The sequence below is a fragment of the Nerophis ophidion genome, linkage group LG02, assembly GCF_033978795.1.
Source record: "Nerophis ophidion isolate RoL-2023_Sa linkage group LG02, RoL_Noph_v1.0, whole genome shotgun sequence".
Lineage (NCBI taxonomy): Eukaryota > Metazoa > Chordata > Actinopteri > Syngnathiformes > Syngnathidae > Nerophis > Nerophis ophidion.
The window spans coordinates 19,260,725-19,287,709 of NC_084612.1; the positions used below are offsets into that span (position 1 = coordinate 19,260,725).

Below are 26,985 nucleotides of genomic sequence, written 5' to 3' on the forward strand. Positions count from 1 at the left end.
GTCGCCGTTAGCGATTGGCATTTAGTTTGATACAAAGTCATTTATGTGAAGTACACATCATTGGTGTGTTGCCCTTTAAAAGATTGGACTGTGAAGTGAACAGCTTGCTAGATTCAAGCATGTAATCAAGTAACATTAAAAAGCACAGACTACTTGTTCCTTGTGTTGTGTTCACTGCCTGCACCTGAGAGTAGGGAAATGGGGTTTTAGCTTGATTTTATCCAACATCTCTTCTTAGTTTTGGGTTTAAAGCTGTAACCAAGGGAACGCCTGACTACCTTAAGACCACAACAACAGCGTTTCAATGGCACAAAAGAAGGGTTTTTGTACATTCGGTCTTAGATTTAATGATAAATTAGAGCCCAATAAATAAAATTTCAAACAAAAACTCAGTTTAAACTAAAGAGAACATGAAGCCCTTTTAACTACTACAAAATAAAAGTAACCCAACAATGATTCTTGTTGAAAAAATTGACTATAATGCTCACTGGTGACATTTCTTCTGGTTCTACAGCAAACCATCTAGGCAGAAAATTCGCTGGGCTGAAAAAGAGCACTGAATGTTTAACCGTGTATGTTTTAGGGGTTCCTGGTTCAATCCCCGGCTACCGCCGTCCTAGTCACGTCCGCTGTATCCTACAGCAAGACACTTCCTGATGGGTCGTGGTTAGGGCCTTGCATGTCAGCTCCCCCCATCAGTGTGTGTGTGTGTGTGTGTGTGTGTGTGTGTGTCTGTGTGTGTGTGAGAATGTGGAAATAGTGTCAAAGCACTTTGAGTACCTTGAAGGTAGAAAAGTATAACTAATGTAACCCATCTGATATCCACCAAATCAAAATATGTACGAAGCTTGTCTCAGTGTAAAATCTTTTCATCCATCCATTGTGTGCCTTGCAGAGCAGCTATTTTGTGCCTGGCAGCCCATTCATTGTGGGCTGGCTGATTGATCTCCAGCTACCATTCATTTAGCACAACAGTAAAGTTAAGGAGTTTTGTTATTTCAGACTGCGAGTGCCCCACAGAGCTAGTGACAGTGTGTGTGCGTGTTAGTTGAGCTAGTTGTTTTGACTTTTTTAATAAATAGAAAGTTGATCATCACCCCCTTATGTTTGTTGATGTTCAGTACTGTATAGCGCTTTATTAGCTTTCTATTGGGTTCAAATATAGACTAAAATATTGCCTTGTCGAGGCAATTTTCATATCATTGGAGAAATTTGCTTCAACATATGAACTTTTCTATTTACCAACACTATTTTAGAAATAATTATGTTTGTAAATCGAGGTTCCACTGTATTCCAAACAACTCAGAGACCAGATAGTGTTATATTGACTTGCAATTTTTGTCATTTTGATTTTGAATAAAGCATGTTTTTCAAAATTATGCATTTCCAGTTTCCAAAACACACTAGTCAAAGACAAATGGTGAAAGACAACATTTAAAAAAAAATTACTTTACTTTTTTTGATAAATTAATCAAAACAATGTGTGCCCATCTCTACCAGCTCTTGCGCGCACACGCACGCACGCACACACACACAGACACACACAGACACACACACACACACACACACACACACACACACACACACACACACACACACACACACACACACACACACACACACACACACACACACACACACACACACACACACACACACACACACACACACACACACACAAAATCCCCTCTACATCACTTCCCACACTTCGCTTTTCCTGGCTTTGGAAGTGGGTTCATAACTGTCTCAGAAAGCTCTGCCTAATTTGGCCTTGCAATGCATTATGGGAAGTAAAGTGTCATGGATGAGTACTAGCAAAATACCAATTCTGCGTGCATTTTGTGGTGGGAAGTTGGAAGTTTCAATTGAAACACCACCCTAAAGTCATATTTCCTATTGGTAGAGTCCTCACCACCCCCACGTTGCCTTTCCAAGATGGCTGCTCTAAGTGTAAACAATAACAAAGGCTCTTGTAATAACTCCTGACAAGTTTTTGTCACATTAAATCAGCTCTATGCACACACAAACACACACACGTACATATACCCATTTCTGATAACAATACTATTTTTTCATGTGAAATATGTGTACTACTTTGCCAACAATGCTGTCTGTTTTCCTCTTCATTCATTACGTTTGAAGCTTACAGAAGGACATCATACTTGTTCAAAATGTATTTATATCCAGGCAAGCGCAAGAATAGTTTTTAGTAACGTGGCCACCTTGATTTTTAACTTCGTAACTCTATTGCTCTTTAACTCAACGATGATGTCATTCCAAAGTCCCACTTACAATTCCTGAGGTAAATTGAACGCAGCATTACCAATCATCAAGTGTCAGGAGTACAAAATACTGTTCCATGATGTTGCATCCAAACTAAAAATGAGTATGTTTTATATATCATGGATTTAATAATACGCGCGCGCAAACACGAGCAACACCCCTCCATCCCCCTCACGCACACACACACAGCGCCCTTTTGTGGAGGCAGCAGGTACTGACCTGGTATCCCTGGAAAAAGCTGAGGATGTCCTTGACGCCAGTGTTGTAGGGAAGACCCTGCATCCGCACCAGAGCACCGGGCTGAGGCAGCACTGAGGAGGCGGCTGCCGGGTGAGGCTGGGCTGCCATTGCTGGGGGGGCTGTGAAGTAGCTTAATGTGGAGGGGGAAACTGGGGGGCTGGGAGGAAACCAGACAATTTTTTTATTTTAGTCTGATTGAGTTAAAAAGATGGATGTAAAATGTGTTAAAAGTAGAAGCAAGTGCACAACTTGTCAACAACCAGTAGATGGTAATGTTGGTTCACTTTCAACTAGTTTACTGGGTTAAGCCTTCAACTGTGGTATGTATACCACTATTGGCATGCAGGTTCCATCTAATGGTGCGCCAAAGAATCACTTGATTAAAGTACAACGTTTTATTTTCCTATATTCAAACACAGTGTTACTATTTAAACTGTTTGTAATGTTAAAATGGACAAAAATTGGGCTCTCTGGGTGGCTGCAGCCGTTCTTTGGCTACTGCACACACTGGGAGACAAATATATTGTACATACAAATTCACATACATACTCACACACCACAATTATTCATACGTACATACACATACGTATATTCATTTAATACATACATACGCAAATACAGTACATACATACTCACGGTACATACATCCACACGCACATTCACTGTACAAACATACTGTATTTTCCGCACTATAAGGCGCACCTAAAAACCTCAAATTTTCTCAAAAGCTGACAGTGCGCCTTAAAATCCGGTGCGCCTCATATATGGTCCAATATTGAGTAACAACAGGTGTCGCAACTACGATAAGCAGCCACCGACTTTATTTTCCCATGTAGAAGAAGTGCGCTTCTTCTTCTACGATAAGCAGCCGCCGACTTCATTTTCCCCCGTAGAATAAGCGTGCGGTGGATGCTGGGATATGACTGCGGGAGGCGTGCCGTTTCTGTGTGTTTATGTAAAGACCCCAAAATAGCTCCTATTAAGAGACACTCTTACGACACAGAGTTTAAACTCAAGGCGATCAGTCACAGTAGAACACGGGAATAGAGCAGCAGCGACACTGACTCGTTTAATGACGACTTCGACTTTGGATGTCGTATTCGCCCAACTGTTTAATTCGAACACTGAAGAAGAAGTATTTGAAGGATTCGTTATGAGGAATAACCTAATAAAGTGAGCTTTACATGTTTATTTTGAGTGTTGTGTAACATTAACATTTGAGCAACGTTGAGTTATTGATATTGCTTTCCACTATTTCAAGTGTTACTATATTGTGATTGCACTAACGTTTGATTTACAGTAACAGTATCAGACTGTTTTTTTACGTGTTAATTGAATCGGGGAAAATAATAAAACAGCTGTTTATTCATTTTGGGAGTGAACGGAGTTGTCAGAACGCTGGTTTGTAATCAATCAATAAAGTTTGACTGACCTGACTGTTTTGTTGACATTCCCTTTAGCGCAGCTCCATCTAAAGGATGCATAACGTAACCCCAGCCTCTAATATAGCGTCTATTCTATGCGCTTTATAATGCGGTGCGCCTTATATTTGAACAACGTTTTAAAATAGGCCATTCATTGAAGGTGTGCCTTATAGAGCGGAAAATACGGTATATATAGACTTACTATACATATACAAGCACATATGCATACATAGTCATGCATGTAATTACGTTTCATCAAACATATTAACGTTTTTCTCTTAGGAGAAACACGGCACACTGACAAAGCTTAACCTAATGTTACTATAACAATCTACAAGGTTAATATAGTTTGTTTCTTTCTTTCCCTCCCTTTATCTGCTCTCTTTTGTAATTCAAGTTATCATTACATGCATGCATTTGAAACCATTGTATTGTTGATAATAGAGTTAATTGTTATTATTCATTATCAATAGTGTTATTTAAATTTGGTATTTTAATAGCTCTATTTGTAGTACAGTAATGTTCATTGTCATTTATGTGCTTTTAATATTTACTTCACTAATAACTGCTTCGGTTTAAAATGTTTTGAGGTTGTACTTGGTAAAAAAATTTGCGAACACCTGGTCTAAAGGAAAGCCGACAAACTAATGTCCATATTTGTGGACACATACTGTATAGTTATCTAAAATATCCAACAAGCACAAACCTGGGATAGTAGGCCGTGTAGTTCATGTTCATATACAGGTGAGGTTGAGGAGGGTAGTATGCCAAGGCGGGGCTGTGTGTGGCCTGGTGAGGCCTGGGAGTGGCTAGCAGTGGGGGCTGGTAGAGGGCAGCCTCTGAAAGGATGGCAGGTGGTGTGGGGAAGGCTGCGTATGCTGTGGGGGGGGATAAACCTAAAAGAGGAAAGATGCGGAGCACATACAAACTATCAAACATATTGTTAAATGAATACCTCTTAAACAGGGTCGATCAAAATTGATGATCTTAATGGCGGATGTTTTGATGCAGCTGGTGCATGATGACCAAATGATGTACAGCGGGTATGGAAAGTATTCAGACCCCTTTAAAGTTATGCTTTGTTTAATTGCAGTCATTTGATAAAATAAAAAAAAAGTTAAATTCTATTTTTGATTAATGTACACTCGGCACCCCATCTTCACAGAAAAAATAAAATGTAGAAATTTTTGCAAATTAATTAAAAATAATAGCATTAGAGCCTCAAGTCTTTTTGAATATGATGCCGCAAGCTTGGCACACCTATCTTTGGGCAGTTTTGCCCATTCCTCTTTGCTGCACCTGTCAAGCTCCATCAGGTAGGATGAGATGACTTTTTTGATTTTAGTAAATGGATGCAATGAAACAGACTGAACATTTTAAGTTGTCTGAATACTTTTCGTACCCACTGTATATAAAAGTGTAAACCCATGACTTGATTGTTTTAAAACCAGCAGTTTATTTACAAAGCAGACATCGTCTTTCAGGCTGTCATTCAGGCTGTCATTCCTACAACATAAACAAAGCTAAATGGCAGCATGAAGGTATTTACATACAAACAGCCTCTATCAGTGGTGTAAAGCTGAGGGTGAGGGAATACTGTAAAAACAACACTGGCCTCTCACGGTATTCGTTGTTGTTCCGCATAATGTAAGAAAATAAAAAAAGTTATATAGCTAAGGCTACAGATCAGAAAAATGGAAGTAAATATTGATCCATTACAAAAAAAAAGTAGAAAACAAAGTGTTCCTCGGGCTGCAAATCTAATCTCTATAGATAGAAAGGAGCGAGCAAAGACCAAAGTGCAGCGTTTCACAAAACTGGCATCCTCTCTTTAAAGGGATTCATTTAGAGTGTCATCTATGCTAAAACATTAAGCTTTTAGTCAAATATTTTTTGGTCGACAACACAAAAGATAGATTAAAAGGGAGCTATTGTGTTTTCCTCTTTTCTGACTTATAAATGTTATAGAAATGTTGGATAATGGTGTTAAAGCATCAAATCAGAAGGTTAATGTATTTGGACATTAAGCTTGCACGCAGTTTTGGATACCACTGAACATGGTATTTTGTAGTCCTTTTTTAACAGTGAGCCAATTGTCACAGCACAGACGTACAGTACCTATATGTGGCCATTGCAGTATATGCTGTTTGCCAGGCCCCTCCTCTTTGCTAAATAAAAAGGAAATAATTGTGTGATTATTTGTCCACAACATTTTACATGTGACTGTTTGGTTACATGGGCCATATTGAAAGATTATCCACCAAACTCTGACAAAAAAGATGGCGCCATTGTGATATTACTACTTGGTTTAAGGGGCCACCAGAGAGGGTGGGATAAAGTAATATTTTCATCTAATCATGGCATGCAAACAATAAACCATAAATGTTTTAGGTTTTTTTTTTCATGTGGCTTTTGTATTGATTCCATATTAGTGTGCAGGTGTGTATAATGTTGTGACTGATTAATCTGTATATATTCCATGGCCAAATTCAAGCACTTTTTAAGGATTTTCAAGATTAATTTTCTTCTTTTTCAAGTACCCTTCAAAAGGCAAAAAACAGTGTGAATCAACCCATAGCCTTGTTGTTTGAGGTCAGCAAATGTTGTCTGTAGGAAATATATGGAAAATCTGCTAAAATCTAAACCTAACATTGAACCAGCAGTTATCATTAACTGAATGGGGCATAGAAAATTAAGCAGTGTTTTCTCTAGACTATTGAATGTCATTGGTGTTCGCAAACATAGACACGTTTGCAAACATTTTTGTTTTACAAATTTCTTGTTGTTTTTCTTACCTACAGCTCTCAATGACATTAAACAGCACGGATTGATTCACGCCCTATTTGTGCTTGTAAACTTCATAATGTGATATAAATACATGCAACCTCAAAATAATTATATAAATTAAAGTAAGATATTTAGTTTCTTTCACAACACTTCAGTCACATTTCATTGAGCATATCTAGACTTACAACATAGACAGATAGATAGATAGTACTTTATTGATTCCTTCAGGAGAGTTCCTTTGGGAAAATTTAAATAACTGTGGCTATGATAACAAATTAACAAAAAGACAAAAGTTAACTTGTTTTGCTTTCACTGAGGTAGCCAGACAAGTTAAGTAGACAACGGAAATAATACAGCAAGAAATGCATACAACCATGTTGTGTAAAAAAAACAAAATCATTCAAATTAACTCAGCTTTACGTTGTGAAAAAGGTTACAACTTATACATTACAGGACCTTCACAGTACAAACAAGTACAATAATGTTACCATTTTAATGCAATTAACCAAAACGACATAATGTAACTTCTTTGCTTTAACTGAGGTAGTCAGACAACCAAAATAATGGAGCAAAACATACATACAACCATGTTGTATGCAAACTCAAAAGCATTCACATTAACTCGGCTCTATGGTATCCAAAAAGTTACAAATTACATATGACTAACAGTGCAAACAAGTACAAAAGGCAAATTAATTTCCTTTGTGCATACTTTGCAGTAGGCTACACATGGATTTGGTCCACGTTTTAACCAAAGTTAGTATTTGTCATTTTCCATTAAATGTTCATTAAAACGACAACTTCTCGGCAGGATGGACCGATGCACCACTATTCTCTTACAACAACCTTTTGTAAGGGCTCGTGCAAAGCCAACCGATCAAGCATGTAACTTTCATTTTTAAGGAAACTTATTTTATTTTTTTCCATTTTATAATTAGCCTATTGAGTCAGACTGCTAAGAAATATGATGAACATTTCCAAGCATTTACAAGCACTCCACCCAAAATTCGAGCATTTTTCAAACCTTGAAAACACAGCAATAAAATCCAAGCATTTTCAAGGTTTTTAAGCACCTGTACAAATCCTGTATATACTGTTTACAAAGTTTATTTTTTGACAGTGTCTGTTCACCTTCAAGATATATATTTAACAGTGTACATTTTCAAAATGATTAAATCTGATTCTTTTGGAGCGCCAGGGCATGGAGGGCTTCATTTGCTATCTAAAAAGGGCTGCCGCCCCCTAAAACAAATTGTTTTGCAGGTATACTTGGAAAGGGAGTCAAAAAGTGCTGTGGAGCAAAATTTACACCAAAGCATATCTAATACATATTATTTAGACCTTTTCTTCTTAAACGTAGGGCCAGGCCTATTGTTCAGAGCAGAGTATAGAGAATTTGGGTCCCTCGGTTTCAAAGTTGGTAGTAAACATGGCGCCCTGTAGTCACGTGAGGGGCTTTTGACTAATCCGAGAGTATGACCAGAGTATCTCCTAAACGATAGGTCAAATGCCACTCACCTCACAGGGCGCCTTGTTTGCTACTAGCTTCAAAACCCAGTTGGCCATACCTTTTATACACTGCTCTGCTATTGGTGGGCCAGAGCACCTCCTAGAGGGACGCAAAAAATATATATTTCTAAGCTGTGGCCCGTAGGGGCAGCCACTATTTTTAGTTGTAACACACTTTCATAAACACAAAAAATATGACTAAAATGTTGAAGCTTTATTTTCATTTGAAAATTAAATTTCATTGACAGTTTATCTAAGGAACATGTATTATTTGTTATTTATTAATTTTAGCACTCTGTAATTTTATATAAATGTATTTCTCATAAGTTTTCATGAGTCCCTTTCTTTTGCAGTATCTTTGATTCACATTTATTTTTGTAATCAACCTAACCTAAGCCTTGATAATAATGTTTGTGATTAACAAATGCTTTCACATCATTTGACTTGTTTCATCCTGTTAAACTGTAAATAGGTTAGATATAGTTATTAAATACAATAAAGATCGAGAGTAAAATTACTAATTCACTCTTAGTATTTTAGTGGGCTCGAAACCCTCTGTACTGGAATAGTTGGGCCACAAGATCTAAAAAGGTTACGTACCTCTGTTCTGAACCCCAATTAAGTGTGTTAAATGTAGATTAAAATCATCATCTTTGAGTTTAAATGTAGATTAAAAGTATAATAAGAAGAGATCACTTTGATCCATTGAAATACTTGTAATAGCCTTGATAAATGGAAAACATTACATGGGTAATTAATGACAATTTCAAATTTGACTTAATTTAACAAAAATTGTGAATTGATCCTTTGAGAGGGCAAATCAAATGAAGGAACTTACAAGGGAGTTTGCAAGGTGGTGGTGAGAGGCCGCTGCGGTTCAAGGTTCCTCCCATCAGTACAATACTCATCTCCTCTGTGGAGCACTGAAACACCTCCACGTATCGGTCCTTCATTGTCTTCTTGTGGCACTTCTGCGCAACCATGAAGGCCTTATCTGGTGACTTCATCTGAATGAAAGCGTCGCCTGAAGGCCTGCCCTGCAGACCAAAACGAGGATTCAGCATTCCTTTAATAAGTGTTAGACTTGTGAGGTCTATTGGTTTGTCTTACCTGCTGGTTGAGGACCATGTGGACTCCGTGGGGTTTGATGTCAGCAGTGTGCTCACCCATGAACTCCAGGATGTCTTCAATGCCTGCCGTGTACGGCAGGCCACGGAGGCGGACACAGTCACGCGTGTGGCTGGCCGCCGGGAGGTAAGGAGGTGTTGCAAGAACGGGGAGAATGGGCGAGGGGGGTAGCGTGGATATCAGAGGGGTGGACAAGTAGCGGTTCAGCACCTATTAATCACGATGGCAAAGAACGAACTACATCAGAAGATACTCCAGCACATTCCTGGCAAATTAGACCCAAAATCAGAGTGCCATTATAAACTGATGATGTGGTCATGTTGAGACTTTCCACACTCACCTGTTGGACCTCAGCTGCAGTGCTGCGGAAAAGCTCAATGTAGCGCTTGCCCAGGATCTGCCTATGTTTTTTCATGGCGTTTTGGGCGTACTCGTCGCAGGAGAAGAGCACAAATGCGTCACCGGTGGGACGTCCATCAGGGTACTTCACAAATAGCAGCCCCTCTGCACCGTCTGTGACCGGGCTCTCGGGGCCAAGAAAGTCCAGAACTTCTTGCTGGGTAACAGTGAATGGCAACCCCCGCATGCGGATGATAACTTGGTTCTCTTTGGACAGGAACTGGGTCACTTCGTTTGACGTGCCTTGTATTAGACGAAACAAAATGGCAGGTGGACCCAGTTACTAGACACGAAAAAATAGGGATGTCAAATTATCGCATTAATTGGGATCGATTAATTACAGTCACATTCAGTGTGTTATCTTATTTTATCATGTTTTTTACATTTCTGAACTTCAACCTTATGGGGTCACTGTATGCCTACTACTTGTACAGCCCCCTATGCTTGACTGAGAGCAACTACAACAAGGCATGCGACACAAAGACATATAGACATGGGGAAAAAGGTGTCTCACAATGTCATGATACTGATGTTTCTTGTTTTTAGTGTAGACAATTCTTTTGTTTCATCTTGTCCATCAGCTTTGGACAAATAGCTTCACTTCCCAGATGTGATTCGACCCGCATGAAGGGGACTTTATAAACACATCTGTGCATCAGTGATATTACATGTACATTATATTTAAAAACAATCAAGTGATATTACATGTAATTGTACATTACATACAATGTACATTATATTTAAATCATCCATCCATCAATCCATTTTCTACTGCTTATTTCCTTGTGGGATCGCGGGGGGCGCTGGCGCCTATCTCAGCTACAATTGGGCGGAAGGCGGGGTACACCCTGGACAAGTTGCCACCTCATCGCAGGGCCAACACAGATAGACAGACAACATTCACACTCACATTCACACACTAGGGCCAATTTTAGTGTTGCCAATCAACCTATCCCCAGGTGCATATTTTTGGAGGTGGGAGGAAGCCGGAGTACCCGGAGGGAACCCACGCATTCACGGGGAGAACATGCAAACTCCACACAGAAAGATCCCGAGCCTGGATTTGAACCCAGGACTGCAGGACCTTCGTATTGTGAGGAAGACGCACTAACCCCTCTTCCACCGTGAAGCCCATATATTTAAATCAATATGGTGATATTAAATGTACATTATATTTAAAATCATAATGATATTACAGGTACAATGGCATGTACATTATTTTTTAAAATCAATAGATATTGTATGTTCAATGATGTGTATATTAAAATTTAAAAGAAATATATGGATATATTGCATGTACAATGACATGTACATTATATTTAAAATCAATAGTGATATTACCTGTACAATAGAGAGAGAAAGAGAGAGAGACAGAGAGAGACAGAGAGAGAGAGAGAGAGAACTATTGATTACTTCAGGAGAGTTCCCTCTGGAAAATGTAATTTCCAGCAGCAGTGTACATTATATTTAAAATCAATATAGGTATATTACATGTACATTATATTTGAAATCAATATAGTAATATTACAACATGTTCACTTAAATTATATCTAAAATCAATATAGCGATTTTATATGTATATTATATTTTAAATCAATATAGAGATATTACATGTACAATGATGTGCAGAATATATTTAAAAACTATCTAGTGATATATTACATGTACATTTTAGTTAAAATCAATACAGTGATATTACGTATACACTATATTTAAAATCAATATAGTGATATTACATCATGTACATTAAATGGTAAATGGGTTGTACTTGTATATGCGCTACCTTCAAGGTACTCAAAGCGCTTTGACACAACTTCCACATTCACCCATTCACACACTGATGGAGGGAGTTGCCATGCAAGGCGCTAACCAGCACCCATTAGGAGCAAGGGTGAAGTGTCTTGCTCAGGACACAACGGACGTGACGAGGTTGGTACTAGGTGGGGATTGAACCAGGGACCCTCGGGTTGCGCACGGCCACTCTCCCAACTGCGCCACGCCGTCCCTTATGTTACATTATAGTTAGAATTAAAACAGTGATATTACATGTACATTTTATTTAAAATCAATATAGATATATTACATGTACCATGATGTGTACATTATATTTCAGAACAATATAGCGTTATTACATGTACAATGATGTGTACATAATATTTAATTCCAGAGCCGACTTATATTAGGAAAAGATTTTAATCGCTTGTGTGTGGGATAAGGTAACCCATTGTGTCTCTCCGGCTGGCTGAAAATAAATAATCACTCATAAGTAAATAACTTCATGTTCTTTTAAAATAGGTTTAAAAAATGCATGAGACAGGAAATACTAACATTTCCTCTTATCCATTTTACAAAGTTCAGCATCCAATTGTGACAAATATAAACATTTGTTTGTTAAATCTGTCCTCTTAAATCACTATTGTTAACATGCTAGAATTTAAAAAATGCCTTTTGAGTTATTTGTTGTTATAGAACTCTCTTTATAATAATGGAATTTAAATGAAAATACCTCAGTACACTAAAAGAATTTATTAATTTTGGATCCCAATTATTTATTCGCTTTTTTTAAACGTTCGACAGCACCAATTAAAACGGATATTAATCCACTTCAGTTCTGTAGGTGGCAGCAAGGTGCATTACAAAGTGGGTGCTCACTGCCACATACAGCAACCTTAATTCACCACTGTTCCATTAACAAATACTTTACTTAATTTGGGTCAGCTCCAGAATTTAATGGGTTCTTCTTCGACAAAAGATTTGGAGGTAAAAAAAATTGTTTGTGTGTGTGTGTATTTTTGCTAAAACAATGGGTCACACATAAAAACTACCCAAACACTTTACTTCAGTTGGGTCTGCTCCAGAATTTAGTGGGTTCTTTTTCGACAAAAGATTTGGAGGTAAAATTACTTTAAATTTACTTTTTTTGCTAAAAAAAATGGGTCACAAATAAAAAGTACATAGTTTGGTTTTATAAGTGCACTGGGGGCATAATTACCTTCCGGATTAGAAAGTACTGATTTAACTTTTCTTTCTTGAATTGCATTTTGTCTGGCCTGCTTGAACTATTTACTGAAAGTGCATCGATTTGAGTTCATTCTGATTAAAGTCCACAGTCGCACTAAGTTTCTTTGTCAACTATCTCTTTTGTGTGTTACTCCCGCACCGCGGACAAGAGGCCCTTGGCCCCGACTTTGTCTCTTCACACCCTTTTTGTATCAGCACTGCACACTACTTTGTAGCATGCGTGAGCTCGGCCCCTGTAGAAAAGCGTGGACATTGAGGCACGACTGAACAGGTGAGGTGTTGTTAACCAAGAGAACAAGTTCTCTCTTCTCTGAGGGGTTGCACTATAGAGAGGAAGCGGCAGGTGAGGCAAGTGTGGGGCGGGAGGGGGATTAGCCTCTCACAAAGCATCTTTTATGAGTCTGAGATAAGCTGCTGGAGATCACTTGGATGAGGCAGGCACACAGGTAACAGGAGAGAGAGCAAAAGAAGAAACCTTACTTTACACACACTAAAGAAGTTGCTCTTTTACAGATATGTAGAAGGGCTTTGTGTTTCCTCACAAGAAAAAAAAAAGTCATGAAACTGAAGTCCGTTGCACAAAAACAGAAAGCTTTTCACAATGATTCCTTTTGCACAGAAGGAAAATTTAGAATCTTACCTCCAGCAATCTTGAGGAATTCCTCTCCGGTGGCTTTGTACACCTGTGAAGACGAAAAGGAAAAGTGGGTTTCGCCTTAATCTTTTAAGACAAAAATGTTAACATCTATTACTGAGCTATATCTTTGCCCTTACTAAATATTTATCACTGAGCTTTGGCTTTGCCCTTATCAAATATTTGCTACTCTTCCCACATTGTAAGAACCATTTGTGTGTTGTGTTGTCTCCCAGAATCTTTATTACACTACAAGTCCTGACAGGCAGAGAGAGAGAGACCGTCTACCTAGTAGAGGAAAGAAAAAAAGAAAATATTGACAATGCCACTCTTCAGACTAAAATTCAAAAAGAAAAACATGAAAAAATCTTACAGCCAGTGCATCAACAGTGAGAGATAATCAGAGTGAAATAGCAGAAAGAGAGTATGGCAGTAAACCTTGTATGAGTGTAGCAGCATCTATGAACATGTATTTATCAGAGGACCAAGCTGATCTGTCAGCAGCCTCACATGATGCTATGAGGGGTCCTACACTGCAAGTACATTATGGCAAGACAGCCCTATAAGCTTGATAATAACCAACGCTGGGTATTAGCAGGGACTTCACGATATGATAAATATCACGATACTTAAATCAAAATACAATGTATAGTAGTATTGCAATATGCTACATATATATACACTGATAAATTTAAGACACATCTTAAAATACAAGTTGTACAGTCAATGACAGTATTTTTTTTTTTTTTGGACCAACTAAGTTAAAAAACAATGTAATTCAAACAATCTATTTAAATGCAATTATACAGAAAGTGAGTCAAGTTTTTTCTTGCCAATTAAATGCCAAAAAGATTTGCTTTACTCCTCAACTGTCGACTTCTTGTGCTGCCTTGTTCACCACTACCACTGCACAGCGAAGTAGCAGTACAGTGACACTTTGCAGAGCGGCGGTGCAGAAGTACTCCATGTGGTAGAATCAGACCAAAACACGATTTTGAACCGAAAAAAAATGTAGGAAGAAATGTTACTTTAACAACCCTATGCTAAAGACAAAATATGTATATCTTTAGAATAAGCATCACAATATAGTGTTGTATCAATATTTTTTCCACCCCAAATAATACCAGTGAAACCTAATATTTGCGTTACACCTTGGTGAGTCAAATGTGTTTCATCAGTTAAATTTTTACCTAGGGCTGTCAAAAATAACAAATTAACTCTTGTGATTAATCACCCAAAAATTGCACATAAATCATGTTTAGTTTCAGATGAATTACCGATACTCAATTTATTTTGAGCGCACACCCTACTTTACCTTAAAGGGGAACTGCACTTTTTGGGAATTTTGCCTAACGTACACAATCATTATGAAAGACATGATGGATGTATTTTTTTTTTTGTATTCTAACTATTAAATAAATACCATCAAAAGTCCACTTACAATAGAGGTTGTGGAAGCTGTTCTATTATGCCAATAAAGCCCTTAAAAAACATCCAAACACCTCCGTTTTATACACTGTAAGTATGTATGTAATGTAGTAACAGGTAAATTCATAGTAACATTTAATATTTACATATTTCAATCGGAGCATTATTTTCATAAACGCATCACAACCTTCTTTTTTTTCTCCTTAATCACTGATTATTACTCACTGCAGACTTTGGCGGCATGGCCCGGTTGATAGAGCAGCCGTGCCAACAACTTGAGGGTTCCAGGTTTGATCCTTGCTTCCACCATCCTAGTCAATGCCGATGTGTCCTTGGGCAAAATACCTTACCCATGTGCTCCCAGTGCCACCCACACCGGTTTAAATGTAACTTAAATAATGGGTTTCAATATATAAAGCTCTTTCAGTCACTCGATTGCTGGGATGTTTATATATTCCCATTCAGATGATGTAGTGATCACGACACTGCTATAAATAAATAGTTTGTCTGTGTTAGCTCTTATACCACCAATATCACAAATAATTGGTTATTTTTCAAAACGGAGTATTGTTGGCGCTTTTTGGGTGGTTATTTACTGGGATTTATGGGCGGAATAGAGGACCTCCCATTGGTTCAGCTGTAAGGCGGCTTATATTCATGTTTATTTACAAGTTAGAATGCATTATAAACAAAATCCATCTGTCGTCATGTGTTTTATATATATAATGATAGGCAAAATCCCCCAAAAAGTGCATTTTCTCTCAACCGGTGGATGGTTACCTGAAAGGTGGCATGTGTCGTTTGATAGTCATTGATGAATGTATACGTCAGTGCAGAAGATGAGTGAAGAAACCGACTGGTGTGCTTACCCGCCAACATCATTTCAAAATAAACTCCATGGGTACTTAAGATAAAATGGTTACCAAGTTTTGAGGAAATCAATTACATGAATTCAAGTAAAATATTAAAAATATGTTCCTTTATGACAAATATTGGTCTATAGGTAAATGTACCTAATGTTAGCAAGTAATTCAAGCAATTAATTTATTGTGATTAATCACGAATGATCCAAATTATAAGTGTGTTTAATCTTTTTTTTTTTTTTTTTTTTTTTAAATCAATCATTTGAAAACACTACTTTTACTTATTCACAGGGGGTTGACTTCAATCCATACTGGAAAACTCGCCCTCTTATCACAGGGCCAATACAGACATACAACCATTCACACTCATTCACTTAATTTTTTAGTATCCGTACAGTTATAAGGTGTTACTATGGCTACCAGCGTCTTCAGGTGACACACACACCACTCTCCCAGAAATAATACAAAATTGTGCTAATTGTACTGGTTCTGCTGACTTTCTGTACACTGTTTTTAAAAGGACAACCCCTGCGAAAAACCCAAGGGAATGAATTGTACAATCAAAGACAAACATCAAAGTGTCTAATGAAGTGAAGTGAAGTGAATTATATTTATATAGCGCCTTTCTCAAGTGACTCAAAGCGCTTTACATAGTGAAACCCAATATCTAAGTTACATTTAAACCAGTGTGGGTGGCACTGGGAGCAGGTGGGTAAAGTGTCTTGCCCAAGGACACAACGGCAGTGACTAGGATATCGGAAGCGGGAATCGAACCTGCAACCCTCAAGTTGCTGGCACGGCCACTCTACCAACCGAGCTATATGAAGTCATTGGGAGGCTGATGAAGCACCTTCATCTCTATACTAACTGTGTTAAATTTCTCCCTTAGGGCAAAGCTTGAACTAATCAAGCAGGAAGGAGTCTATGAAGAAAAGTTACTGATGTTTAACTTTTGACAGTGATACAGCCCTGCAGCATATTTCAGGCTAACTTAGTCATGCGCTATTTCACACCCTCAGACTGTTTGTTGAAGGATTGACACAATATGAGTGGGCCTTAACTTGGATGTTCGTAAAAGTTAAAACCCAAAAGTACACAAAACTGACCTCAATGTAGCGGCTGCCCATGTGGTGCTTGTGGCGCTCCAGTGCCAGATCTCTATGCTCAGGATTGACAAAGCGAACCAAGGCCTCGCCATTCCTCCTTCCCTGAGCGTTGAGGCACAAGGCCACGCCCCCTCTGAAACAAATGACATAATTGTCCTTGAAAAACGTCAACATGTATTTATTTCGGTTCATTTGAAATAGGGACATATACAGAAACATAGATGTTTGAAACAATCATCTAATGTATGCATCATAGTGTTTGTAGCCAACGCTAATTTGTCAGTTGTCTCCAATATCTAATGATCTACATAGAAGCTTCCACCTGACTCTATGAAAATGAATGTTTTTCATAGTGTACATGGGTGTTAAGATGGTGTTTGTTTTATTATTTATCATATGTGCTCAATATGTATTATTCATAACTCTTTTTTTAGTTTTCATTGAATTAAAGGCCTACTGAAACCCACTACTACCGACCACGCAGTCTGATAGTTTATATAACAATGATGAAATCTTAACATTGCAACACATGCCAATACGGCCGGTTTAGTTTACTAAATTACAATTTTAAATTTCCCGCGGAGTTTCTTGTTAAAACCGTCGCAGAATGATGACGCGTATGATGACGCGTGCTTGTGACGTTATTGGTTGGAGGGGACATATTAGCCCAGCACCACTTACAACTAAAAGTCGTCTCCTTTCATTGCATAATCACGCAATAATTTGGACATCTGTGTTGCTGAATTTTTTGCAATTTGTTCAATTAATAATGGAGACTATAAATAAGTGGATTGCAGCTGCCTTTAGCACCGAAACACAGCAGATCTTTCTTTGTTTGTTGTAAAGCTTTAACACAGAGCGGTCAAGCGAACATGTTTCTCTACATCAACCAGCATGTTTTTGGATGGGAAAATTGTGATATTAAGTCGGCTTTTACCGGAGACATTAGTGGATTACTATACTTCCTACTGCAGCAGCTGTCAAAAAAGGAAGCCGGTAGCTTAGCTTCTCCATGGCTTCCATCAGAGACACTGGCGTTCACCGCAGCCATCTGACTTTGAGGTATGACTTTACAATCTCACTAAAACACTATTAAAACAATAAGCAGATTAGGGATCTTCCAGAATTATCCTAGTAAATGTGTCTAATTACATCTGAAACACTCACACTGCTGCCGCCCGGAGCCGTCGCTTTTTTTTTTTCTGTGCTTCACTCTAACTTTCCTTATCCACAAATCTTTCATCCTCGCTCAAATTAATGGGGAAATCGTCGCTTTCTCGGTCCGAATAGCTCTTGCTGCTTGAGGCTATGATTATAAACAATGTGAGGATGTGAGGAGCCCTCACACCGGTGACGTCACGCGCATATCGTCTGCTACTTCCGGTAAAGGCAAGGCTTACTTTATTAGCGACCAAAAGTTGCAAACTTTATCGTCGATGTTCTCTACTAAATCCTTTCAGCAAACATATGGCAATATCGCGAAATTATCAAGTCCGACACATAAAATTGACCTGCTATCCGTGTTTAAATAAGAAAATGTAATTTTAGTAGTCCTGGAAAAATGGCACCACTGAAGTGCAGCTATGTCTTCTTTTATGTCCTTTGTGTTCTTCAATTGTTTCCCTCTTGTTTTTACCCTATTTTGTGGACTTTTGAATATGCACTGCAACCACATAATTTATCCATTTTGGGATAAATATGTCTATCCTATCTTAATGCTTTGGTTAAAATATATCGGTAAAGCGCAACATACTTGGCGATATTGAGTCCTTTAAAGAAGCGAGCAATGTCTTGGTCTGAAGACTGCCATGGAAGTCCTCGCGCTCTGATGACCGTCTCACTGTCCACTGGCTCCGTCTTACTGCTACATGAAAACCATACAGGGAAACAATAAATTATTGAACAAAGCAGCAAACACACCATTTGTTTCATTAACAGTCATATAGACAACCTTAACTGTATTTTCCAGCAACCGTTCATGTAAATTATACATTGTCAAAGCGTGATTAAAAAAATATACAGTCTTCATATAAGACTTTAGCAAAGTACAGTATACCGTGAGAAAGAGTGACAATAAAAGCGTTAACAACACAGGCGTGCTAGCATTCCTGCTGTAATTAACACTTTAATCCCCTCTGATTTATAGACAATATAATTTAGGGTGTTGGCAGTCTTGCTGATAGTTGTGGCAACAACAAGATGTTTGCGTCTCATACATACCACGTGCCAGAATCAAACTTGTACTTTACGTTCTCCACGCAGGAAAAAATGTGATCTAAAAAGGACAAAACAGATAAGATTGTACATTAGCATCAAATACAAACCGTTTCCATATAAGTTGAGAAATTGTGTTAGATGTAAATATAAACGGAATACAATGATTTGCAAATCCTTTTCAACCCATATTCAGTTGAATATGGTACAAAGACAACATATTTGATGTTCAAACTGATAATTAATTTTTTTGCAAATAATCATTAACTTTAGAATTTTATGACAGCAACACGCGACAAAGAAGTTGGAAAAGGTGGCAATAAATATAGATACAACTGAGGAATGCTCATCAAACACTTATTTGGAGCATCCCACAGATGTGCAGGCTAATTGGGAACAGGTGGGTGCCATGATTGAGCATTTTTTTGGAAGCTGTTTTTATACCCAGTCTTTCACAAGAAAGGATGGGGCGAGGTACACCCCTTTGTCCACAACTGCATGAGCAAATAGTTTAACAGTTTAAGAACAACATTTCTCAAAGTGCAATTGCAAGAAATCTAGGGATTTCAGCATCTACGGTCCATAATATCATCAAAAGGTTCAGAGAATCTGGAGAATTCACTCCACGTAAGCGGCATGGCTGGAAACCAATATTGAATGACCGTGACCTTCGATCCCTCAGACGGCACTGTATCAAAAACTGACATCAATCTCTAAAGGATATCACCACATGGGCTCAGGAACATTTCAGAAAACCACAGTCACTAAATACAGTTTGTCGCTACATCTGTAAGTGCAAGTTAAAGCTCTACTATGCAAAAAGAAAGCCATTTATCAACAACATCCATAAACGCCGCAGGCTTCTCTGGGCCCGAGATCATCTAAGATGGACTGATGCAAAGTGGAAAAGTGTTTGTGGTCTGAAAAGTCCACATTTCAAATTGTCTTTGGAAATATTCGACATTGTGTCATCAGGACCAAAGGGAAAGCGAACCATCCAGACTGTTATCGACACAAAGTTAGAAAGCCAGCATCTGTGATGGTATGGGGGTGTATTAGTGCCCAAGGCATGGGTAACTTACACATCTGTGAAGGCACCATTAAAGCTTAAAGGTACATACAGGTTTTGGAAAAACATATGCTGCCATCTCAGAGCCGTCTTTTTCATGGACGCCCCTGCTTATTTCAGCAAGACAAAGCCAAGCAACATTCAGCAAGTTTTACAACAGCGTGGCTTCGTAAAAAAAGAGTGTGGGTACTTTCCTGGCCCGCCTGCAGTCCAGACCTGTCTCCCATCGAAAAAGTGTGGCGCATAATGAAGCGCAAAATACGACAGCGGAGACCCCGGACTGTTGAACGACTGAAGCTCTACATAAAACAAGAATGGGTGAGAATTCCACTTTCAAAGCTTCAACAATTAGTTTCCTCAGTTCCCAAACGTTTGAGTGTTGTTAAAAGAAAAGGTGATGTAACACAGTGGTGAACATGCCCTTTCCCAACTACTTTGGCCCGTGTTGCGGCCGTGAAATTCTAAGTTAATTATTATTTGCAAAAAAAAATAAAGGTAATGAGTTTGAACATCAAATATATTGTCTTTGTAGTGCATTCAATTGAATATGGGTTGAAAAGGATTTGCAAATCATTGTATTCCGTTTATAGTTACTTATAACACAATTTCCCAACTCATATGGAAACGGGGTTTGTATATAAGCAACATACTTTAATATCTATTCTTAATAAGTATGTCTATTGACATGTGTAGTTTGTCGGCAAAAAAATGCCCTATCAAACATACACAGAAAATTAGTCTGTTTAAATACGCGGGCGATATTTTAATATATTATTTGTAAGTGGACTTTATGGATGGGTTTCTGCCTTTCGCCATTCAGGCTGAGCGAGTTCTGAAAAAACAGGTACGACAAGTTGGGGGCCACAAAGGACAATTATGTAGACCCACACAATCAGGTAGTTAAATGGTTAAAATTGTTTTACAGCTATTTAATTAGAAAAGTAGACGTCACTTCAGTTAGTGCTCATGGTGTTTCAATCAATTGGTGTCAAGATGGGCGGTTACTTACTGTAAGGCTCAGCCAGGATGCAGAGGGTCAGCTCCACCATACTTCTCACTTCCCTCACCCCCGTCAGCTCTGTGACTCCAGGTAGACCCACATCTGCATGCCCGGTTAAAGGCCAACTACCTTTTTTTTTTAGTTTGTTTTTTTTACTCAACACTTTAAAATGGCTTAAAACAAGCTTTCATGCATCCATCCATCCATTTTCTACCGCTTATTCCCTTTTGGGGTCACGGGGGGCGCTGGCGCCTATCTCAGCTACAATCGGGCGGAAGGCGGGGTACACCCTGGACAAGTCGCCACCTCATCGCAGGGCCAACACAGATAGACAGACAGCATTCATACTCACATTCACACACTGCAATTAACTCAAAAAGGACACGTTCTAACATTGGTGAAAGCTCCAGCTTGTTTGCGGGGCCGGCACTGGGGCAGCATTTCTCAAACTCCTTTCTGAAGTCCACAAAGGAGAAGAAACACTCGGGAAGGACAAGATTCTGAAAAGCAGGCAGAAGCATTTGACAGGACAATACATCATTTGATGATCAGTTACACTCACAATACTAACAAAAGGGGTAAAAAGAATGCAGAATTAATAAAATAAGCATGAGAAATATAACCGTAATGAAAATATTCTTAGGAGTTAGGGTTATACAGTAAATGTTGAGAGTTTAGGCCTCCAATATAGTGCCATAATACTAATCCAAAAAAGGCTTTTATATAAAGTACTTTATTTGCATCATGTTTTGTATAATTTCACACTACAAGGAAGTGCAAAAATGACCCTTTTGCTGCATAGTTTGTTTTTGTAGAGGTGTAATGATTCATTTCAACAATGATTCAGTTCAATATTTATGTTTGCCGATACGATTCAGGGACGAGACGTTTTTTTTAGAATAATGCGATCCAAAAATGATTCATTGACATGAAATTGATTCAGTAAATTGTTAGCAAAAATTTTTTTTAAATCAACCAGAGTGACTATGAAATAAATACTGGATACTGCAGGTGAAGTTCCCTATTATCCTGTTATTTATTGTAAGGGAGTTAGGTATAAATGAATTACGGGTACAAACAAGCAAGCAAATAACAATTCATGGCTAATACATTTACAATTTACATTTAAATAAAACGCAGCCAACGCTTTAGGTTTAATTAACAAGAGAAAACGTTTTCTACTCCAATTTCAAACATTCAAGCAATTTTCAATAAAGTACAGTAACCAACATTTTGGGCGTAGAATTACCTCCTAAATAAAGTTCCCTGACCCGGCCATAGAATCTGTTTACCCCCAATAAAAGACAGCGTGTCTCAGGGGTGCGGAAACTTGTAGGCCCCCTCATCCCTGTTGATGGTGTTGGCCCCTCGCTTCCTAATTTCCATTGCATCCTTCATCAATCTTGTGTGCTTAATTCTGATGAATGACTTCTTGTGGTCTGGAAGTCGGTGTCTCCCGTCACTTGCTCTGCTTTCACTTCCGTTGTGTCGGTCACATATTTTGTGGCTTACAGTAGTATTGCGGCTTTATATTATTGTGTTGTGTCATGTGCTTTTTGCAGTATTGATGTAGCTGAAACCTTTTGTGTGGTAATTTATGATATTGTCTTGTCTATTGCCGTTGGTGTTTGTTATGACCTTTCTCGACCACTGTATTTGTCCGCCATTCTTGTTTTGATGATGCTACACATGGGCATATAGACTTCAGTTAACGTCATTTTCATTAAAAATGCTAAACCTCATAAAGTCTACTGTTTTTAAATCCAAAGTTTTCCTTTTTCTAGTATCATTAAAATCAATCGATTCCCTTTTAAAACAAGTTTGGATCGATACCTGTCTTCAGTAAAGAAAACTAGCAGAGCACAGATCAATATACTTATAATTTAAGAATATAATTCAATCTATTGACATATTGATCAATCGTTACACCCCTATTTTTTGTCCAACAAAATTATGTAAATGTATTCTCTCTTTACATTTTTGGACTGTTAAAATCTATACAATAGGAGAGCGAGAGTGTAACCCTATTTACCTTTTTGGAAGCCTCTGGGTGGAGGGCCTGTCGGATGACAAGGGGGCTGTTGACACAAAGAGTGTAAGAGCTCCTCTCGAGGCACTTTAGTTCCGATGCCACAGATTGCTGGAACTGCACAACAAACCGCAAAGGAAAATGTGTATTGTTACATCTTCTCGTAGATAACTGTCATTCATTGCATTCAAGAACCATCAAAACTTATCACAATCATATTTAAAAAAGGAAAATAATGCAGGTGTAGTGGACATCAACTAAATATAGCAGCAATTGACAGGACATCTTATACATGAATATGAGAATTTGAATAGGTTTCAACTCATGTGCAAACAGTACTGTGAGAATTAAAAAGCCCTAAAATTGAAGGTGTTGCTCTATTTAATGTTTGGATGGTGTGCACTTGTCAAACAGGTTTTAATGTTTGTCGAGTGGGAGTAGGATTACACAATTGCACTTCAAGACGCCATACAACTCCAACCAGGCTTGTTTAAGTAACGCAAACAACCATCAAAATCCTGAACACCAGCATGCATGATTTATTAAAGTACATGCAATGACCCCTGTCCAGTGTGTAGTGCCAACATGATGCACATGTTTGAAAGGCAATCACTTACCAACAAAAAACAGGCATGTTAATGGTGTTTTTACCTTTTTAAATGCGTTTAATGTGATGAGTGTGTCACTGCCACTTTTAAAAGAAATACTATATCATATGTCATTTATTATGATTCGTTAGTGAAACAATTAGTTCCAATACAAGGGACTTGTATAAAATGTTGCCTTTCCAAAGTGATCAGTTATCATCAGCTTTTTAAATTAGGTCTCAAACATCCCGCAAGACTCTTTTAAAAGACTAGATTGCGGAATTTAGACTGTGGTCAAAAAGTACTTTTAGTAAGCCCTACTGGGAACATGTCTTTATGTCTGTAGCTTTATTGATAATGAGTTGTGCTTGTCCTTGCCTGTTTCAGAGAGACACTTCCCCCAACTTGCTCCAGTGCCTAGGAAAGGCCGTTGGCACAAATCAGCAGCCACGTTTCCATTAGTCTAAATTACTCTAACCAAAAACAAAACGATCAAATTTATAGATCAAATTTCCTGACTGACAGACAGTTGTCCAGGCTTAAATTTCAAGACGTGAAGTGAAGTTTGCTTTTTTGCAAAACTGTTCTGTATGGGTTGGCTCATCTAGCAAGGTTGCGGGTCAGAGGACACAACATTTCCATGAGGAAAGATGTTTTTTTCCTTTGTGATGTCATGAAGAGAAAATGGCCTCTTAAAATGGATCAAAAGATTTTATATCAATATCAAATAAAATATCAATAGAATATCAATAAAAAAGTCAAAGTTGCATTACGTGGAGACCTCTAAATGAATATCTCTCTGTCAATCAAAACTGGGCATTATTACCTTGACAAAGACATTTTTGATCCAATTTGTTGAATGATCAAATTGCAAAACCCATCATGTCCTCATTCCACTGGAGAATTGTGAAAGAGTTGTCACCCCAGAGTACCCAATGTCCATGTGTGACAACATAAATTAGGCCCTGTGAAACTCTGGCAGAGAGAGCAGTTTCACATGGCCACAGGCTATATATGACTGATAAACACACACACAAAAGTATTACAGGTGCGTGTTTGGGCCCGTTTCTCAGTGGAGAAAATGCAGGGCCCATGAGGCAACGGCAAACATCTGCTGAAAAATGAGGAATAGGGTGTGTTCATGGGGTAACGTGGAAATGTTTTTTCGTAGATTGAACAGCAATGTGAGAAAAATGCGAGTTGTTCCACACAACAGGACCTAATAGTAACAGTGCAAACCTTGCCCAATTACTAAGACAGACGTTAATGTTCCAGAGCAGGCAATGACACGCCCCAACTCTTTTATTTGCTCAAATGTGCTTAATTCTTGAACCAACTGCAGCGTGGGAGACCAACAAGGTCACACAGCCCTGCCTCCTTAAGAGAGCTTTTATGTTGAAATCAGACAGCTTTAATTTAGTGGGCCCAATCACCCTATACCAGACATACACTTGAGCGCAAAACCCTTTCCCCCCACTTCTGACATTACCTTCTACATTGTTGAATCTTGAAGAACCTACAAGGTGTGTTCATAATTAAGGAGGAAATGGCCTTTGCACATGGTCCCATCTGAAAACACTCTTCACTGTATTATTTGTATGCATTGGTGAGGAAGGGCGGTGCATGTGGCCGCCACAATCTCTGATAAGAGCGTTGTCAGGGAGTGTCAAATAAGCCTAGTGTTAGAAAAATAGTCCAAAAGAATAATGCCGCAGCTGAACTTCTTGCACAATCAATACGGTGGTGTTCAGTATCCTCACACAAACTGACAAATACTATAGTGTATAGTATTGTAAAGTTAAATTAAGTAATTGTATTGCACAAAATACAAACCTTGTCAATACCTACCTGACTGATACAGTAGTACATCAATGTACAAGCTAAATTGGTTCTCAGCATCAAGGGTTGGAATTGGGGCTTAAATCACCAAAATAATTTCTGAGCGCTGCCACCGCTGCTCCTCACTGCTCCCCTTACCTCACCTTCCACGGGGTGGAACAAGGGGATGGGTCAAATGCAGAGGGTAATTTGACCACACCTCGGGTGTGTGCGTGTGTGTGTGTGTGTGTGTGTGTGGAGATAAGTGGTACTTTATTTTAACTTCAATGACCGACCTCGTAACTAAAAACACTTGTATCTCAAATTAGCCGCGCACATTGAAATAAAAACAATTTATTCAATTTTTGCCAAAAACACCACAAATTTAATAAGAAAACCAAACCTTGAGATTACAATAATTAGTTAAATATGAATACAATAAAATTTACTACAAACTACAATAGTGGTTTTATGAGATAATGTAATAATGTTGTAAAGCATTTAATGTGGGGACCGGACTAATCGGATGTTTCCTTTGGGTTGCTTTTCCGTCGTTTAACAATAGCAACGAAGAAATCGTTTATGTTGCACATAAACATTTTAGGGTGACGGACCGAGGAGGTCAGAGTAACCAACATGTGTGTCGGCATAAGACACCGGAAGCAAGGCTAATGCCCGATTGTCCAGAGAAGGACAAACTGAAACACGTCAGGCAGATCAATCGGCAACATATCTATATTTTAAATAATTAATGTCCACTATGTGGATGTTGTTCCAGCACGTAAGCGGAATTCTGCTTTGGAGTGGTGCAGACTGACGGTGCTGTGGTTGGGCTGCTTCGCCAAGTCTGCTACAGAGTAGGACACGGTTTTAACGGTTTGTTTTTCTGATTGGCTGCGTGTTGTCCTTGGCATGTCACTCAGTTGCGTTGGATGAAGGGCAGGATTTTGTTGATATCAGGGTGTGGGCTCTGAAAAAATACTACCAGTGGCAGGGGTTGTTCATAACTAATTAAAACGCTCGCAACTTAAAGCACAACAAAAATCTCAGACTGCTTGTATCTCAAAATACTCTTAAGGTACCACTGTATTTGCATTGTTAGAAGTAAACAACTGTTTTAATATTGTTGTGTGTGGGTATGTATGTCACGAGCTCTCTCTGCATGAAACTAAATGTGGAACAAAATGTAAAATGGTTTCCGACAATGTTTTTAAAAGCAATAGTGTCAAATGTTTACTGTGTATAAAAACAATACAGGTAAGGGTAAATACATTACTTCAGATATGAATATTTACTTTAAGGTACACGACGTTTAGCAATATTGTGGTTTGAGCACAAACAAAGTAGTCAAAGACCAAATTCAACATCCAAACATGAGTAATGCTATGACTCTTTACTTTTAGAGATTTTGCGGCGACACACCCACCAGGGATGATGAACTGTTTG

The 26,985-nt window shown here is 38.4% G+C and overlaps 1 protein-coding gene across 4 annotated transcripts in view; it reads right to left on the minus strand.

The window, feature by feature from the left end:
• esrp2 (epithelial splicing regulatory protein 2) overlaps window positions 1-26,985 on the minus strand; it is a 51,868-nt gene that overhangs the window by 6,552 nt on the left and 18,331 nt on the right. For all 4 annotated transcript variants that reach the window (XM_061878717.1, XM_061878709.1, XM_061878700.1 and 1 more), the window contains 12 exons: window positions 23,138-23,251; window positions 21,491-21,605; window positions 21,115-21,207; window positions 19,043-19,097; window positions 18,576-18,686; window positions 16,823-16,955; window positions 13,432-13,474; window positions 9,712-10,013; window positions 9,354-9,581; window positions 9,082-9,280; window positions 4,654-4,843; window positions 2,503-2,680 (listed from right to left, as the gene is read on the minus strand). In XM_061878717.1, coding sequence (XP_061734701.1) covers window positions 2,503-2,680; window positions 4,654-4,843; window positions 9,082-9,280; window positions 9,354-9,581; window positions 9,712-10,013; window positions 13,432-13,474; window positions 16,823-16,955; window positions 18,576-18,686; window positions 19,043-19,097; window positions 21,115-21,207; window positions 21,491-21,605; window positions 23,138-23,251 — 1,761 coding nt within the window. The remainder of the gene's footprint in view (window positions 1-2,502; window positions 2,681-4,653; window positions 4,844-9,081; window positions 9,281-9,353; window positions 9,582-9,711; window positions 10,014-13,431; window positions 13,475-16,822; window positions 16,956-18,575; window positions 18,687-19,042; window positions 19,098-21,114; window positions 21,208-21,490; window positions 21,606-23,137; window positions 23,252-26,985) is intronic.